A 16,059-nucleotide genomic window follows, 5' to 3' on the forward strand; every position below is an offset into this window, starting at 1 on the left:
AGAATCTAGAACCATTGCCTCTGCCTAGCGGTACAGGAGAAGCATGATCAGTGCCTGAACCTGGTTTATAATCTTGAAGCAAGTGATTCCTATCAGACCAGTCATCTCTTCTTAAGCCAATGTTACTGGCCCTATGGGTTCTATTATACATTTTCTGGTCCTTTTAGTCTTAACTAGGCAGAAAACACATCAACTTCCCCTCCTCTCTGCCCTCAAATCAGCTTCTGCATTGGCTACTCATTTATTGCTGACAGGTGTCTCAGGTTTTAAAACTTTAACCTCAGATCTAAAATTGTCCAACAGTTGTGAGAAAGACAAAATGTATTTATTATACAAGACTCTTTTGATAAGACCATGTTTTAATTGCCTATGACATGGATACATCACATAATGGCGCAAAATGTAAGATTAAAGAAAAACAGATGAAAATGAGTTTGTGAATCCTTAATTTTAAGTAAGCTTCTGGCAAAAACAAAACAAACAAACAAAAAACCCAAAAAGCCAGGGATTAGAATCATTTCAAAATTGTGTCCAAAACTAGCACCTTTCACCATTTGCTTTTATTCATTTTGCTGTGATACACCTAAAAAGGCCCATAAATACTCCCCTGGGTCTCAAGTAACAGTTTTCCAAGAGCAAAAATGTCACTTTCTCTGTGCAGTGAAAGCTGGCATTTGGATGGGCTGGATCGGGTGGACAGGCTGGAACACTGGCTTCTTTCTCATCTCAGACAGTGTTTTCACTGCAGGGAGCAGCTGATTCCTTTTGATGATCTGTAAGGCCAGCTGGGTATTACCTACAAAAACACTTACCATTAAAAAAAGCATAAACAATACCACCATGTAAAAAGCATGCCATTAACATCATGCAAAGGAACTAAAAGATGGTCTGGGAGAGCAGTGGTCTGCAACATTTGCTGTACACTGGGGCCCCCCATGTCTCCATCCCATCCCCAGAAATTCTGATTTAAGAGACTGTGGGTGTGACCTGGGCAAAGGGATTTTTTTTTTGTTTGTTTTAAAGATTTTATTTATTTATTTGACAGAGAGAGATCACAAGTAGACAGAGAGGCAGGCAGAGAGAGAGAAGCAAACTCCCTGCTTAGCAGAGAGCACGATGCGGAACTCCATCCCAGGACCCTGAGATCATGACCTGAGCCGAAGGCAGCGGCTTAACCCACTGAGCCACCCAGGCACCTGTGGGCAAAGGGATTATTAAAAGCCCTAAGGTTTTTCTAAGGTATAACCCAGCTTGCATGGAAGAAGGCCACTAGGACCAATGCACTAACCCCAATCACACTTTTTTCAGGAGGCCAAGGCCAGGTGGGTGCCAAGCACTTAATGCTATAAACAAGCTCTCAAAAGAGGGAACCATGTAAGGATTCCCATGGTCAAAAGGAGGCATGACTTAGAACTCTTACTGTTTCTGTTTAATTTCTTCCATTCATATCTCTTCTCTACTTCATGCTGTCTGTTACACAGGGCTCACAGTCTTTTCTCAGAAGCCCCGTCCTTAAAAGTTATATGTGCCTGAGAGGTATGACCTGGGTTTAGGTTTGGATAACTGTTAGCAAGAACTGGTTTACTCTAAAATTCATTAATGACATCTATGTTCAAAATATTACAGTGTATAACTCTTAGCAACTGGCATTCTGACTCATGTTCTCAATGCAAGTAATTTGGCAGCCTAAGAGAAAGGTTAATTAGTAGAGATTACTTATAATTGTCAGAAGTTATGCTTTCCTGCATTTTCACAGATAAAAGGAAATATGGTTAAATCATAAAAAGCAGGAATTTTTAAGACACCAAAAACTCCCTAGCTATGTTTTTTTTCCAGAAGAACTTGATGGGTGATATCAAATTTGAAGAGATAAATCAGACACCCAAAACCCTGGGCTCTTTGAAGGGATATGGTCTTTTTAAATTAAACTTCTATTTAAGTAAACTCTATACTCAACGTGGGCCTCAAACTCACAACCCCAAGATCAAGATTGCACGCTCCTCCAACTGAGCCAGCCATCTCTGAAGGGATACAGTCCTAACTAGAGAGAAGAATTACTTACCATTTTGCAGTTCAAGGTAGACTGCCAGTAAGATGGCTTCAGGGGGCACCTCTTTAGGATGTATCATCGAAGCCGCCTTTGCTCAAAACAAAAAAGATACCCATGAAAAATCAACAGCTTAGGACACAAACTCCAAGTAATGCTGGGGGTGGGGAGGAAGCCTGCTCATTCCCACGTGACGTACTAGCAACTACTCTCATTCCATTCATATGTCCCTCAGCTATGATCTCATCCCCACAGACTAAACCAGACATATAATTTTTCATTAAAGGATTCACTATTTTCCTTTACCAAAATGAATTTTTATAGAGGAAAGCTTTTTACCTACTTGGGATTCTTCTTCCATGTCTTGGCTCTATTTGGCTTTGAGATGGGTGACCAGATACTCCTGATTGTGCACTCTAGTCATTGGTCCAGGTCTGTTGGTGGCTATTCACCACAGACATGGTTGCATTTACATTCAAATCTGCATGTCCATTTGTTTGCCTAAGTAACAACTCAGTATTGTAGGTCCCAAGTTCTCAATGTCAGCAATAAGAATTCAAATTTAAGAAATTGGTAATAGAAAAAAAAATAACCACTGAGCATGTTCAATGTCCCCATTTTTAAGGACAATATTGTCAAATAAAATAATTTAACTGTTTAAGCAGCATGCTATTCTTTCCTGGATCTGAGAGTCACTTTTCCAGTTAGCAGTCTCTCTCTGACCTAGCCCTGAGAAAGGAAGCCTGGCCTGCTCTGGTCAATCTTTTTCCCTCAGTCTGGGCTTCTTTGGGCGGCAGTCTTTTCCTCACACCGTACTATCGACTTGTATTCCCCCATCCAGTTTCAGGTGGTCTGGTTTCCAGGATGCTCTGCTTCTTCCCTTCATCTTATCAGAAAGTATACTTGTATAAACATTTACTGACCAGAGAAGTGTGGGTAAGACAGGGTCTCATTTTGATAATAAACAGGCATGCACACAACTAATAATAATCCATACAAATTTACCCAAATGCTAGGGAGAGAACAGAGTGAATACACTGTGAGAAAAATGTTTCTTTTGAATGGAGAGCTTCAGGGCATGGGGGACCTGCCTCAGTCCTTGCAGGGTGGATACTGGGTAAGAAGAAAGTGGGGAGAAAGGCCTAGTAGGCTGAGCTGTGAAGATGGGAGATGTCTGGGGGGCCAGAAGCTTGCACAAGGTCAGTTCCTGGCAGCCTCAGGAGAGATCTCGAATGAGCAGAGACTCTCTCGTCCATGGCACACCCTAAGTTCTTCATGAACGAAGGAAGGAGGCTTTTATTCCTCTCACCACATCACAGTTTCTGAACTCAGTTCAGAAAATGAGATTTTTACACTTCTAGGCCAAGCTTCATACAGGCAAGATAATCTACAACATTTTTGGGTATTAAAATCTCCATTCTGCCTCCAAGTGGCTGGTTAACACAGGTCACTTATTGTTCTTTGCACTGACCACAGTCTGCAGCTTTCTCTAAAACACAAAAATTCACAACAGCAACTTTATGAGACTAGCTGTTCAGAATGGCTAGTGGCGGGCAGGCAACCTCAGAAATATCTCCATGGAGCCCTTTCCAACTCTTCACATCACTGTCTTGTCCTCCCAGGCAGGGTGGGCCTCCCAATTAACAAAGATCCAGCCACTGGATTAACCTAAAAACCAAGGGATCAAAACAAAACCCCCTGCAGACCCTGAGCCAGGCCTGAACCCATCTGTCTCTCCCAGAGTGGCAGCCTCCATGGCCACCTGCTGTACGAGAACCTGAGCTAGATCATGCTAACTGCAACATTAGATCGGAAGTCCTGCTGGCTGTAGTCAACTCCTTCCCAATCAAGTGTATGACTCAACTTGTGAGATAATAGCAAATATGTTTCCCCGGATAGTCGACCACTTACATTTCTGATTTTGGATCAGAAGTGCCAAACAGATGCCACTAAGTTAACTAAGTATCACCAGTGGTTATTTTCCACATGGTAAGATTTTTCACGGCTCTACATGACAAGATGGTCTTCAGAGGAATAACATTTCCAGAAGCCAACAAATCTCTTGAGAATAGCTTTAATTTCAATTTCCGCTACTCTGAAAAGCATCGGGATGTTGACTCTCTCCTGTGCTGCTGGTGATTATACAATTGAGCTGCTGGCGATTATACAATTTGGCACATATTACAACTTCCATATTAAAGTCTTAAAATTCTGCATAACCTCCGACCTTGTAATTCCCTTTATAGGCAGGTTTGCATCATGCCTACCTATTTTTACTGTCTCATTCCCATGGCTTACCAAGAAGTGCTCATATGCTTGCTGAATTAATATCTCTTTCCGAGTCTGTGATACAGCCTCTGAAATTGCTACTGATGAAACCTGGCCACCAGGTCCCCTACTGCAGGTAAGGGTCCATGTCCATGACTGGTCCAGGGATGGCCAAGAAACCTAAAGACGCTCAATCAGAATCTTCCCTGAGACCTACTGATGAAGCATCATTTCAGTGGTAGAATTCAGAGGCATATTTTAGTCATATTTAGCCAGTCAGTTCACTTAGTGTATGTGGAATTTCTTTGGCACCAGCTTTCTTCTTAGGTTTCCTGTTCTAGTGCTCCAGCAACACAGTACTTATCCTGCTACCCCATAACCAATATTGCTGGTTTCTCGTATGTCCTTCCAGAGCTCTCATATGCACATACACAATTATAAAGCAACTGTTTTAAATCTTGGTCTTTCACTTAGTAGGTCTTAGATATCATTTTAGTACACAGAGTTTATAGCTGCAGTGTGTTCAGCTGTATGGATGCACTATTATTTAAGTGATCCCTCATTTAGATAGTTTCCAATCTGCTTTTTTTTTTTTTTTAAAGATTGTATTTATTTATTTGACACAGAGAGAGAGATCACAAGTAGGCAAAGAGGCAGGAAGAGAGAGGGGGAAGCAGGCTTCCTGTTGAGCAGAGAGCCCAACGTAGGGCTCAATCCCAGGATCCTGAGACCATGACCTGAGCCGAAGGCAGAGACTTAACCCACTGAGCCACCCAGACACCCCTCCAATCTTCTGAAATTTTATTTATTAAAACCATTGGGAAAAACCCTCCATTAAGTGCCTAGGTTCACTTGTAATAGCTGATCAGTTGTTTACCTTATAAGAATATTTTTAAGCTTGGGAAAGTAATACTCCGATTTTTAACAAATTGACCAGAGCCCCAAACAAAATAACAAAACCCAGAAACTCCAAACCCTTGCTTTACAAGAGGGCGTGGCCCCACCACCTCCAGCCTCACCTGGTGGAGACACTTCCGGGCTTTGTCGTATTCGCTCCTCAAGCAGTAGGCGCTGCCAAGATTAAACAGCATCACCGTCCTGGCAGAGGTGACCGAACTGGGGTAGCACTGAGGGGCCCGCTTCCCAGCTGGGGAAAAAGAGTGTGGACCCTGGTGAAGAGGCTGGGTCAAGAACAAGGGGGCAACCCAAACTACCACCCCAGCAACTGCTCAGACTAAAGCACAGCGCTGCTTCTTAGGCTGACAAATGAAGGGCACAGAAGGCTTGAGTCTACATCTTTGGGATGCAAGCCAGGCTACTTTAAGTATTTACAGAACTTCTTACTCACTGGATTCCATTGCTTCATTTTCACCTTTGTCTGATCCTACAAAACATGAAAATAAACCTGAGGGGGAAGGACAACAGAGTATATTTTCTAGAAACCTAATTTTGTTTATGAAATGAAAAATCTGGTATCAAAGCAATCTGTCACATTATAGTGTTTACTTTTCATATTGTGGAGGTTATATTAGAAGATACCCACCACCACCCCATTCCTGCGTAATAATCTTGAATAAAGTAAATACCAGTCTCACTTTCTTAAAAACTTAGGCATGATTTACAACTGACTTTTGAATGCTTATTTCTACTTTCCCCTGGACTGCAGAATCCCTTTAAGGAGAAAAATACAGTATGAGAATCAAAACAAATTTTTCTACTACCAGCCTTTCAAAAGTGAGAATTTATTTATTTCTTTAAAATAGTCTTTCTTGGGGCAGCTGGGTGGCTCAGTCAGTTGGATGTCTGCCTTCAGCACAGGTCATGATCCCAGAGTCCTGGGATTGGGCCCCGCATCAGCCTCCCTGCTCAATGGTGAGGCTGCTTCTCCCTCTGCCCCTCAATCTGGCTTGTGCTCTCACTCTCTCTTGCTGTCTCTCTCTGAATAAATAAAAATCTTTAAAGGGGGGGGGCGCCTGGGTGGCTCAGTGGGTTAAGCTTCTGCCTTTGGTTCAGGTCATGATCCCAGGGTCTTGGGATCGAGCCCCATGTTGGGCTCTCTGCTCAGCAGGGAGCCTGCTTCTCCCTCTCTCTCTGCCTGCCTCTCTGCCTACATGTACCTACTTGTGATTTCTTTGTCAAATAAATAAATAAAAATCTTAAAAAAAAAAAAGTCTTTTTTTTTTTTTTTTGGTGGTAAGTAATATCTAGACGCAACATGGTGTTTGAACTCATACCCTGAGATCAGAGTTGCCCTTCTGACTGAGCCAGCTAGGCGACCCTCTAATGTGAGCATTTAGACCATGTGATAATCAACTCTTAGGTCTATTCAGCCAAAATATGTACAGCCAAATATGTAGAGAGCCAACCTAAAACTTCTTTCCCTTTAAATTTCCACATATCCGAGAAGGCAGTGGAAATGATGACCAGTTCTGATCAAGTGTGTCCTCACTAACCTTGGTCCTGCTCATTTGAAGAAATCCCTAAGGAAACATCAGTGACATTCTCTGGGTTCAAGTGAGTAATGGCATCAGATATTCTGTCCAGAGAGATGAGGGCTTCTGCAGCATATAAATGGCCCAAAAACCTAAGATGAAAAGAACAGATTCCAAACTGAGAAGTAGGTCATCACAAAACACCCAACGTGTAACAAGATTTGGTATATACATGCTTCACATATTTCAAATTTTTGAATTGAAGTAGAAGTTTACAAACGGATCAATTAAAGGCCACTTAAATCTTATCTCTTTATATAAAAGTATCTTAAAATAAATAATTTTTATATCAGCTAAGCTGGAACAAATGACACATTATCAATTAAGAAAAAAGTTCAGAACTGGCAAATTTACTATTCTATTTACGCAGAAAATAACATTAACATAAGAAGGGAATGATGTTCTAAAATAAGAGACAGGTCAAGGGATGAATCCTCCAGGCTCTGCTGCTGGAATAGTCAAAAGACATCAGAGTGCCAAATGAGACTGAGAGATTTGGGTTAGATCAACTTTACTTTCTATCCCAAAGTTTCCTGCTTTTCAAATCATCTAGGATACATACGTATCCTCCTGGCTTATCAGAGCCTGCTTCTTCCAGTCTTTTAAATACAGGTCGTTTTTCTCTATGATCACCTGATTGATTTTTCAAAACTAAAACTGGATTAGATATGTTATACCCTTATGGAAAAACCTTAATGACTTTTTCCTACCTGCAAACAGAACTTTCTTCAACTTAGAGTTCTCCAAATTTGGTGCCACTTTTCTATGTCCAGTCAAGATTCCCACCCCCTCAAAAATTGCTCTGCTCCTACCAGCCAGTATCCTGGACAGAGCACACCTGCCCCAGGGCCTGGCTTTCTTGGGCAAGCCTGGCCTCATCTCCACAAGTATCCAGTATCCTGGACAGAGCACACCTGCCCCAGGGCCTGGCTTTCTTGGGCAAGCCTGGCCTCATCTCCACAAGTTAATGTCAACTCCTCCTTTAATTTTTAAGATTTCATTTTCAAGTAATCTCTACACCCAACATGTGGCTTGAAATCACAAAACTGATATCAACAATTGCTTGCTTTACCAACTGAGCCAGTCAGCCACCTCTCTACTCCTCCTTTTAAATGGCCGGCTACATCTCACCTATTCTACCTAGTCTGCCCACAAATGAATCTGTCCCCATTATCTCGAGTCCTCAAATTTTAGGCATTTTTCAATATAACTTTTTTAGATATTTACACATATTAACTACTCAAGAGTTCTTTAACTCTTTATTAAGCAATTTCTTATAATTGCCAGGGGCTGCAATGACCTTTCATTTTGCTTCTCTACCAAATACCCTAACAGAAATGACAACTTTTAAAGAAATCAGTAACTTCAATTTTATTTTGAAGTATAATTTAAAAATTTAAAGTAGTATCTATTAGTATCTAGTAGATACTATCTAGTAGTATCTAGATAGTAGTATCTATCACTACAAAACACAAACATATAAATTCAAAGAACTACTTCAAATCGTCTTCTGTGAATTCACTTAAAAAACATTTTCCTTTTTTAGCCAAATGAAATGCTTCATAACACCCAAAGACAAGAAATCTTTGACCAGGTGTACAGAAAGCAAAAAGCTGTGGGGTAAAGCTGCTGTGGTATGTGAGCTGCCAAATGCAAAATCACCTGCTTGTCTTTACTGGGAAGACAGTGGCCTTGTTATTAATTAAGAAGCCAATACTTGGGAAAGAAAAAGAACTCAAGAATTAAAAACAGAAATCGCCAGACACAGCTTGGCCAATCCCTCAAAGGTTGATAAAGTTAAAACCTTCCACCAAATGCCAAGAATCTACTTGGGATTTGAGAACAATGACCACAATGTCCACCAAAGGATTTGAAAAAGCAGGGAAGATTTGTGTTTCATTTTTGTAAAAAAGAAAAGCAAACCGCCACTGCTCTCATAACGGCTGCACACGCACCACAGCCTAAGCGCCGAGTCTGGCGGTGGCAACAGCGAGGGCAGCGGCACCGGCTCTGGGCTGCTACTTCACCGAGTTGGGTGGTGGTGCCCTCAGAGGCAACACCATGGCCTTGAACTAGAACTCGGGATCCCTCCAGGCCTGAATGTTAGACAAGGCTTTCTCAAAAAAGGGCAGGGGCTTTCTTATAGTTGATTATGGCAAAGTCTCTTAAGTTACTGGATATTCTCTTAATTATCCTTTTTTTTGGAGACACAACGTATGTTTGGGAAACACTGGCCTGAAACAACCTTAATCAGTGTTAATTTTAGATGCTTGTATAAAGTAGTAAGTCTTCTTAAAGACAAAAATAAACGTCAACAAAATTATTCCTCAGAGTATGATTTCCCAATTGCAAGCAGTGTACATTATAAACAAAGACCACAAAAAGGAGATTATAGGTATATACCCACAGGATGAATGAAAAAACAACTATCCTAACAATAAGCAGAGTATTTGTGGCTTTGAATAAAATTTTTAGCATGGCATCATACAAAGATTAAAAAAATGCTACATCTCACTCAATATCCATGGAAGGAAAGAGGCGCTATTTAGCTAATTTTAGAATGACAATGACACTAATACTAAAGAGGCATTTGAAGAGTTTGAATAAAACTCATGTAGTCAGAATTCTTATGTCTATTTAAATTGCATTCCTTGGAGATTTATGATGCTGACTAAGCTCCTTTTTTTTGTTGGTCTTCCTCCTGAGGACTCCTCTTATTTTGGGGACCCCTTTGTGAAAATATGCTCCAGTCAGGGCTTGTAGCTGCCACTAGACAGTGCAAAGTTCCTGCCTACTAATACTCAGTGCAGCAAATGCTACTTCCCTTAATCCTTGAGATACAGTTAAGGGAAAAGAACTACCAAATTAATGTTTCAGTCAGTTGGCTTTGTCTAGATAATATATCCTACTGGGGGAGTAAAGAGCCGCAATATGTACCACAAACTAACTGAAAACCTCCAAACAAAATGACCCTGGGACAGAGCAGGGGAAGTCACACTTACTTAAGTGATCCTGACAGCTTGGGCTGCTGAAGAAGTTTATCTGCGTGATTCAAAGCCATAAGGTTATCACCCAGAGCCAGAGCCACGTAAGCACTACAGGCAAGTATGGAGCATCTGAAACACAAAAGAGAAGGGCTGAAAACCTGAGTTACAAAATTGACAATGGCCGCGTTTGTTAATTAAATAGGGAAAAACGCCCTAATTATAGCTGTGACAATCTGGAAAAACGCCCTAATTATAGCTGTGACAATCTGGACACTGGGAAAGAAGAGAGGAAGCAAAAATAGTAATGGTAAGAATTAGGATGATGTATAAAACTACCATCTGAGGCAGAGTGTAGCTATCTACCCAAACCATCTTTAGCTTCCATCCAACTGACCCCCATCTTCAACAAAATAACCAAAAGGAGTTAAAATATTTAGCCTGTAAAAAAATAATGTAGTTAATGGCCTAGTGAGAATTTATTTCCCATAGAACATTTAATATACAGAAATAAAGCTCCAGGGCGCCTGGGTGGCTCAGTGGTTAAGCCGCTGCCTTCGGCTCGGGTCATGATCTCGGGGTCCTGGGATCAAGTCCCGCATTGGGCTCTCTGCTCAGCAGGGAGCCTGCTTCCCTCTCTCTCTCTCTCTCTCTCTCTCTGCCTGCTACTCTGTCTACTGTGATCTCTCTCTGTCAAATAAATAAATAAAAACTTTAAAAAAAAAAAAAAAAAAAAAAAAAAAAAAAAAAAAAGAAATAAAGCTCCAGAAGCAGATACTATTCTTTCAAACTCGTTTCACTAAGAAACACAATTAACACACTAAAAAATCCATTTAGCTTCCTGTAAAGTGTTATTCTCTGAATCTATTAAGAAGTTTATAGTTCTTGCTAAGCAACAGTATCAAGAGTAACTAAAAGAATTTCATTCATACACGTACTATTACCCTAAATGAATATTCAAGAAAGAAATTAGGCTGAATAAATACACGTGAAGATAAGAACATTTAAGTTACATTGACTTTGCTAAGTTGGGTTGGGAAGCTAAATTTCTATTTGGTTTTCTACTTAACAGGCAGCTCATTTAAAACAGGTCTAGCTAAAGACTTGACACTAATAGATCACTTGAATGCTAAACAACTGCTCCAAAAAGCAATCTTAAAATAAACTGCTGTCAAATAGAAATGAGGTCTGAACGGCCAACTGCAAATGACCCAACTTAGATAAAGGTTTTTGAGTTATGTTTACAAATTACAGTACATATGTGTATCATTAAGTGCATTTGGGTTGTAATTTCAGTTTAAGGAAGAATGCAACCCCCACGGCCCTGCAGTTTTCTAAAAATCTGAAACCCCTGACTAGAAATGGCCTTTCTAAAAGTGCAGCTGGGCAAACCCAGAAATAGCCTGCTGTTTCCTCTTCACTGGAGGAGTCCTGGTTGTTGGAACCTTGGAAAATTACCCCACTAAAGGCAAAATAGTCCCTTTAGCTCCTCACAAAAGGAAAGAAAACAGAATGTAATTCAAAGTTAAAAAGAATTTTTTTTTAAGATTTTATTTATTTATTTATTTGACAGACAGAGATCACAAGTAGGCAGAGAGGCAGGCAGAGAGAGAGGAGGAGGCAGGCTCCCTGCTGAGCAGAGAGCCTGATGTGGGGATTGATCCCAGGACCCTGAGATCATGACCTGAACCGAAGGTAGAGGCTTAACCCACTGAGCCACCCAGGTGCACCTCAAAGTTTAAATTTTTTTAAAAATTTTATTTATTTATTTTTACAGAGAGAGATCACAAGTAGGCAGAGGCAGGCAGAGAGAGAGAGGGAAGCAGGCTCCCCGCTGAGCAGAGGGCCCGATGCGGGACTCGATCCCAGGACCCTGAGATCATGACCTGAGCTGAAGGCAGCGGCTTAACCCACTGAGCCACCCAGGCACCCCAAAGTTTAAATTTTTAAAGAAGATTTTATTTGAGAGCTAAGCACAGCAAGCAAAAGAACACAAGCAGGGGGAGGGGCAGAGGGAGAGGGACAAGCAGACTCCCCACTGAGCAGGGAGCCTGATGTGGGGCTTGATCCTAGGACCCTGAGATCATGACTCAAGCCCAAGGCAATCGCCCAACCCACTGAGCCACCCAAGCATCCCTCCAAAGTTTAAATTTTCTTACTGATCACGTAATTTAAAATCTAAACCCTGTTCACAGAACAGAGTAAGTACAAACAAGTCATGTCCTCCTTAAAGGGATTTTTTTTTTACAAGCTTATGGTCAATATCCCTGTATTTCCAATAGCCGTCTTTATGAGCCAGGCTGTCCTGTGGCCACAGCCCCTGGCGGGACGGCGGGGGTTGGGGGGGCATCTTCTCTCTGATGGAAAAAGCAAGGACCCAAAGAAGGGAGGCACTGGCTAGTTACCTCCTCTGTGCAGAAGCTCCTCAGTGCTTAGCTCTGTGTTGAGAGATTAGGGTGACTTAATTACCTCTTTTGGCTTATTTGTACTACTTTAAAATGGCAATAAACACTCACTCATCAGCCAGACATAGTATTGCTTATGAAGAAAAGGACTTCTAAGGCCTAGGTCTCCAAAGGCCTAAGAAAACCATCAGCTCAGGATCTATATGAATGAAAATCATAAAGTATAATATCCATCTTCAAATGGGACATGGTCAAAGGCTAGGGCAAAACATAAGCACCTTAAAAGCAGAAGCCCACCATCTTTTGTTTCTTGCACTAAAACTAGAGCAATTCCTCATCATCTGCACAGTAGGTGTTTAATAGGTAATCACTGAAAACCACAGATTTCAACATTTTTTGACTTACTGCTCCAGGCATCCAGACCTCTACTTGTCTTGTTGGCTGGCTGCCTTGCTAACGAAGCCACCTCCTTCCCAGCTCCCATAGACACGAGAGTCATTCTGCATGCTCTAGGGCCTAGCATCTAGGATAGCCACACCTCAGGCAGGCTTGCTGGGAAAAGCCTGCCCTGGCCTCTCCCGACAGTAGGGGGCTATTACTGTTCCAGCCCACTGTCAAGCCCACTTTGGGTCTAGAAATCAGTCATGTAAGATGGCAGTTTCTGCTGCCCAGGAAGTCCAAACTGCAGTTATATACCAAGTAAAAATATGGTTTCCTCAACTTGTACCTCTTTCCCCAGAAGATATCCTATCAAATCACAACAGGGTAGAAGATTCTAATAATAATCTTTCTTTTCAAAAATACTTAAATATGTCAACGCAGAACTCTGTGGCTGGCATTTGGATTAAGAACTGTCAGGATTAAGCAAGTTTCATTGAACAAAACTAAAACTAACATTTATGGCCCCTCTTCCCTTAATGCCTCACAATCTACCCCAATGGCTCATCATCCCCACTCATCCTCCTTTTCCTCTAGGAAGCAACACTCCATTCTGCACAATTCCTACAGAGTGGTAACACTAGAAACACATACAGCTCTAATCTACTAAGCCCCTGGAGAAATCACTTTATTTTAGAGAGTTGTTACTTAAATACTGAACCCCCAACCCCCACCCCACTATTTCCTCGAGTCACTGTCCAATCTGCTTTACCAACCACACAGTGGATTTGACAGTTCATCAGACTGGAAGAACTATACCTCAAGGGAAGAGACACACTAGCTTCCCACCCCCCTACCCGCCCCACGCCATGGAGGATCTGACACAACCCCACACTCTCTTCTCTACATGTGGGAGGAGCTTCCTCTAGGTCCACAGAATGCAAACCCTCGGAAAGGAAAGAATAAAAAGAAGAAAGAAATGAGGGTAGGGACTTTCCTTAAAGCATCAAGTTACAGCAAGGCAAATAAGACTGGGCATTAATATCTGCCAAGCCACATATTCTGTAAGTTAAATGACTCTAAACCAAATGTCTGAAATAGTTTAACCCTTTTTAAAAGAGGCTAAAATGGGGGCAAATCTAGTCAGTCAAAATGTGTAAAAGGAAAATAAACTTATAAAGCAATCTTACAGCAAATATGTTTGAAAAACTGGCCCAAAAATTCCAATCAAGAATTTCTACCAGGGGAGGTGCTTGGGTGGCTCAGTTGGTTGGGCATCTGCCTTCAGTTCAGATCATCGTCCCAAGGTCTTGGGACTGAGCCCCACAATGGGAGGCTAGGCAGGGAGCCTGCTTTTTTTCCCTCTCTCTCTCAAATGAATAAATAAAATCTTAAAAATAATAATTATTTCTTCCAAGCTGAATATGGTACTAGATTATACTATTAAAAAAAAAAAAAAGAAAAGAAAATTCAGGCACCTGGCTGGCTCAGTTGGTAGAGCTCTTGATTCTTGATCTCAGGGTTGTGAGTTTGAGCCCTATAGCGGGCATGGAGCCTACTTTAAAAAGTCTTTCAAGCGATTTCCATTATCTACAGTAATTTCGAAGTGTTAAACTTATCAATTTTCAAATCTTTTTTTTAAGATTTTATTTATTTATTTGACAGAGACTCAGCGAGAAAAGGAATACATGCGGGGGAGAGGGAGAAGCAAACTCCCTTGCTGAGCAGGGAGCCTGATGCAGGGCTTGATCTCAGGACCCAGGGACCATGACTTGAATCCAAGGCAGAAGCCAAACAACTGAGCCACCCAGGAGCCCCTCATCATTCAAATCTTAAGAAAATTCAAACATTTTTTACTGTACATGTTTTGTAAACATTTTGCTTTTCTAGTGACAGTTCTGTACAAAAAGCAGCATACTCACGAACACACCCCAAATCCAAAACAAATAGAAGCCCAACAGAAAGAAGCTGAAAAAAGTTTTTTCAACCAAATCTAGCAACTCAATGTACCCAGTCCTAGCTTAGGCAGCAAATAAGATTCAGGAAGTCACAGACACAGCATTTTATATACAGAAGGGACCTAAATATCATCCGACCCAATTCAATTATTTGACAGAAAATTAAGACCTATAGGGGTTAAAGGATTTGTCCAATGTCAGCAGTGGCCACATGGGCTTCCACAGCAATGGTATACCATGGAAGAATTACTTGAACCCTGCGAATATGAACACTACTGACGAGTGAAGGAAATGTCACATGTGCAGGTTCCTTCTTTGGTAGAATTGATTATAGGTGGATACATTTTTGCAGGACCACACACTCTCTGTAAGAGCAACAGGAGATTCAAAAGATTGTTAGCCATAATTCTGTTTTAGGTATGTCTTACGAGCTATAATATAACCACTAAGCTAAAACCAAAAGAAACTGGATTCCTTAGGTACACCAGAACTGACTATAATACTTAAGTCATCAACAATTTGTTTGATTTATCTTCTCACAAAAACACTGGGTCATGGGAGGTCCCCTTTAACTGAATGGGAAATCATTCACTAAGTGTTATATAAAATTCTAAATGAATTAATTAAAAGTTTTATAATTTATACTTATAATAAATGGGTTTAATTAAATTTGATCCAAACACTTCCTTTTATCCATTTTTGAGCCTCTTATTAAAAAAAAAAAAAGACAAACTGAAATTTAATTTTTATTCTATATGCTGTGATTTTAATTTCCCATGCAGACATTTGCTATGTGGGCCCCCAAATTATTTCCTACCCTTTTCCAATTCTGTTACACTTTTTTGCAAGTTCTAGAGCAGCTCCATTTTAATTTCACAAATTAAAAGTTCAGCTAACACCACAATCTTAGAATGAATAACGAAGATGTCCTACAATATGCAACATGTAAAAATCAGTACATACCTAAGCCAGTTATTAAACCACTGTGCAACAACAAAATGTTACTATATGACTAAGCCTATGAACTTACTTCTTTCCTGTTAATAAGGTACCAGCATGTGAAAGAATTAGGTTGACCTCTTACTTTATATCGTATATAAAAATTAACTGAAAAAGATGAAAGTCCTACATCTAACAGGTAAAACTATAAAACTCTTAGAAGAAAACACAGGGGTTAAACCCTTATGAACTTAAATTTGGTGAAGGACTCTTAGATGGGACACAAAAAGCATGGTCAATAAAAGAAAAAAATAAGGGGTGCCTAGGTGGCTGAGTTATTTGGCTCTTGATTTCAGCTCCGGTCATGATCTCACAGGGTGCTGGGATTGGACCCATGTTGGGCTGCATGCTCACTGAGGAGTCTACTTGAGGATTTCTCTCCCTCTGTCCCCCCATTCACATTCTCTAAAATAAATAAATCTTAAAAACAAAAAGGAAAAGAAATAGGGAAGTTGAACATCAAAATGAAAAACTTTTCCTTCAATTTTGTTTTTTAAACCTCAATTGAAATGAAAAAATTGGGGTGCC

At 40.7% G+C, this 16,059-nt stretch overlaps 1 protein-coding gene across 9 annotated transcripts in view; it reads right to left on the reverse strand.

Moving 5' to 3' along the window:
- Positions 1 to 541: 541 nt before the first annotated feature.
- Positions 542 to 16,059, reverse strand: part of CNOT10 (CCR4-NOT transcription complex subunit 10) — a 79,513-nt gene continuing 63,995 nt past the window's right edge. For 3 of the 9 annotated variants that reach the window (XM_045089075.1, XM_045089074.1, XM_045089080.1), the window contains 6 exons: positions 9,810 to 9,923; positions 6,769 to 6,899; positions 5,664 to 5,720; positions 5,335 to 5,462; positions 2,063 to 2,138; positions 542 to 796 (listed from right to left, as the gene is read on the reverse strand). In XM_045089075.1, the coding sequence (XP_044945010.1) occupies positions 645 to 796; positions 2,063 to 2,138; positions 5,335 to 5,462; positions 5,664 to 5,720; positions 6,769 to 6,899; positions 9,810 to 9,923 (658 nt within the window). In that variant the 3' untranslated portion in view covers positions 542 to 644. The remainder of the gene's footprint in view (positions 797 to 2,062; positions 2,139 to 5,334; positions 5,463 to 5,663; positions 5,721 to 6,768; positions 6,900 to 9,809; positions 9,924 to 16,059) is intronic. The other 6 variants (XM_045089077.1, XM_045089076.1, XM_045089079.1 and 3 more) reach the window with 4 other exon arrangements.

Source organism: Mustela putorius, unplaced genomic scaffold, assembly GCF_011764305.1.
Source record: "Mustela putorius furo isolate JIRA1106 unplaced genomic scaffold, ASM1176430v1.1 tig00003834_pilon_pilon_pilon, whole genome shotgun sequence".
NCBI lineage: Eukaryota > Metazoa > Chordata > Mammalia > Carnivora > Mustelidae > Mustela > Mustela putorius.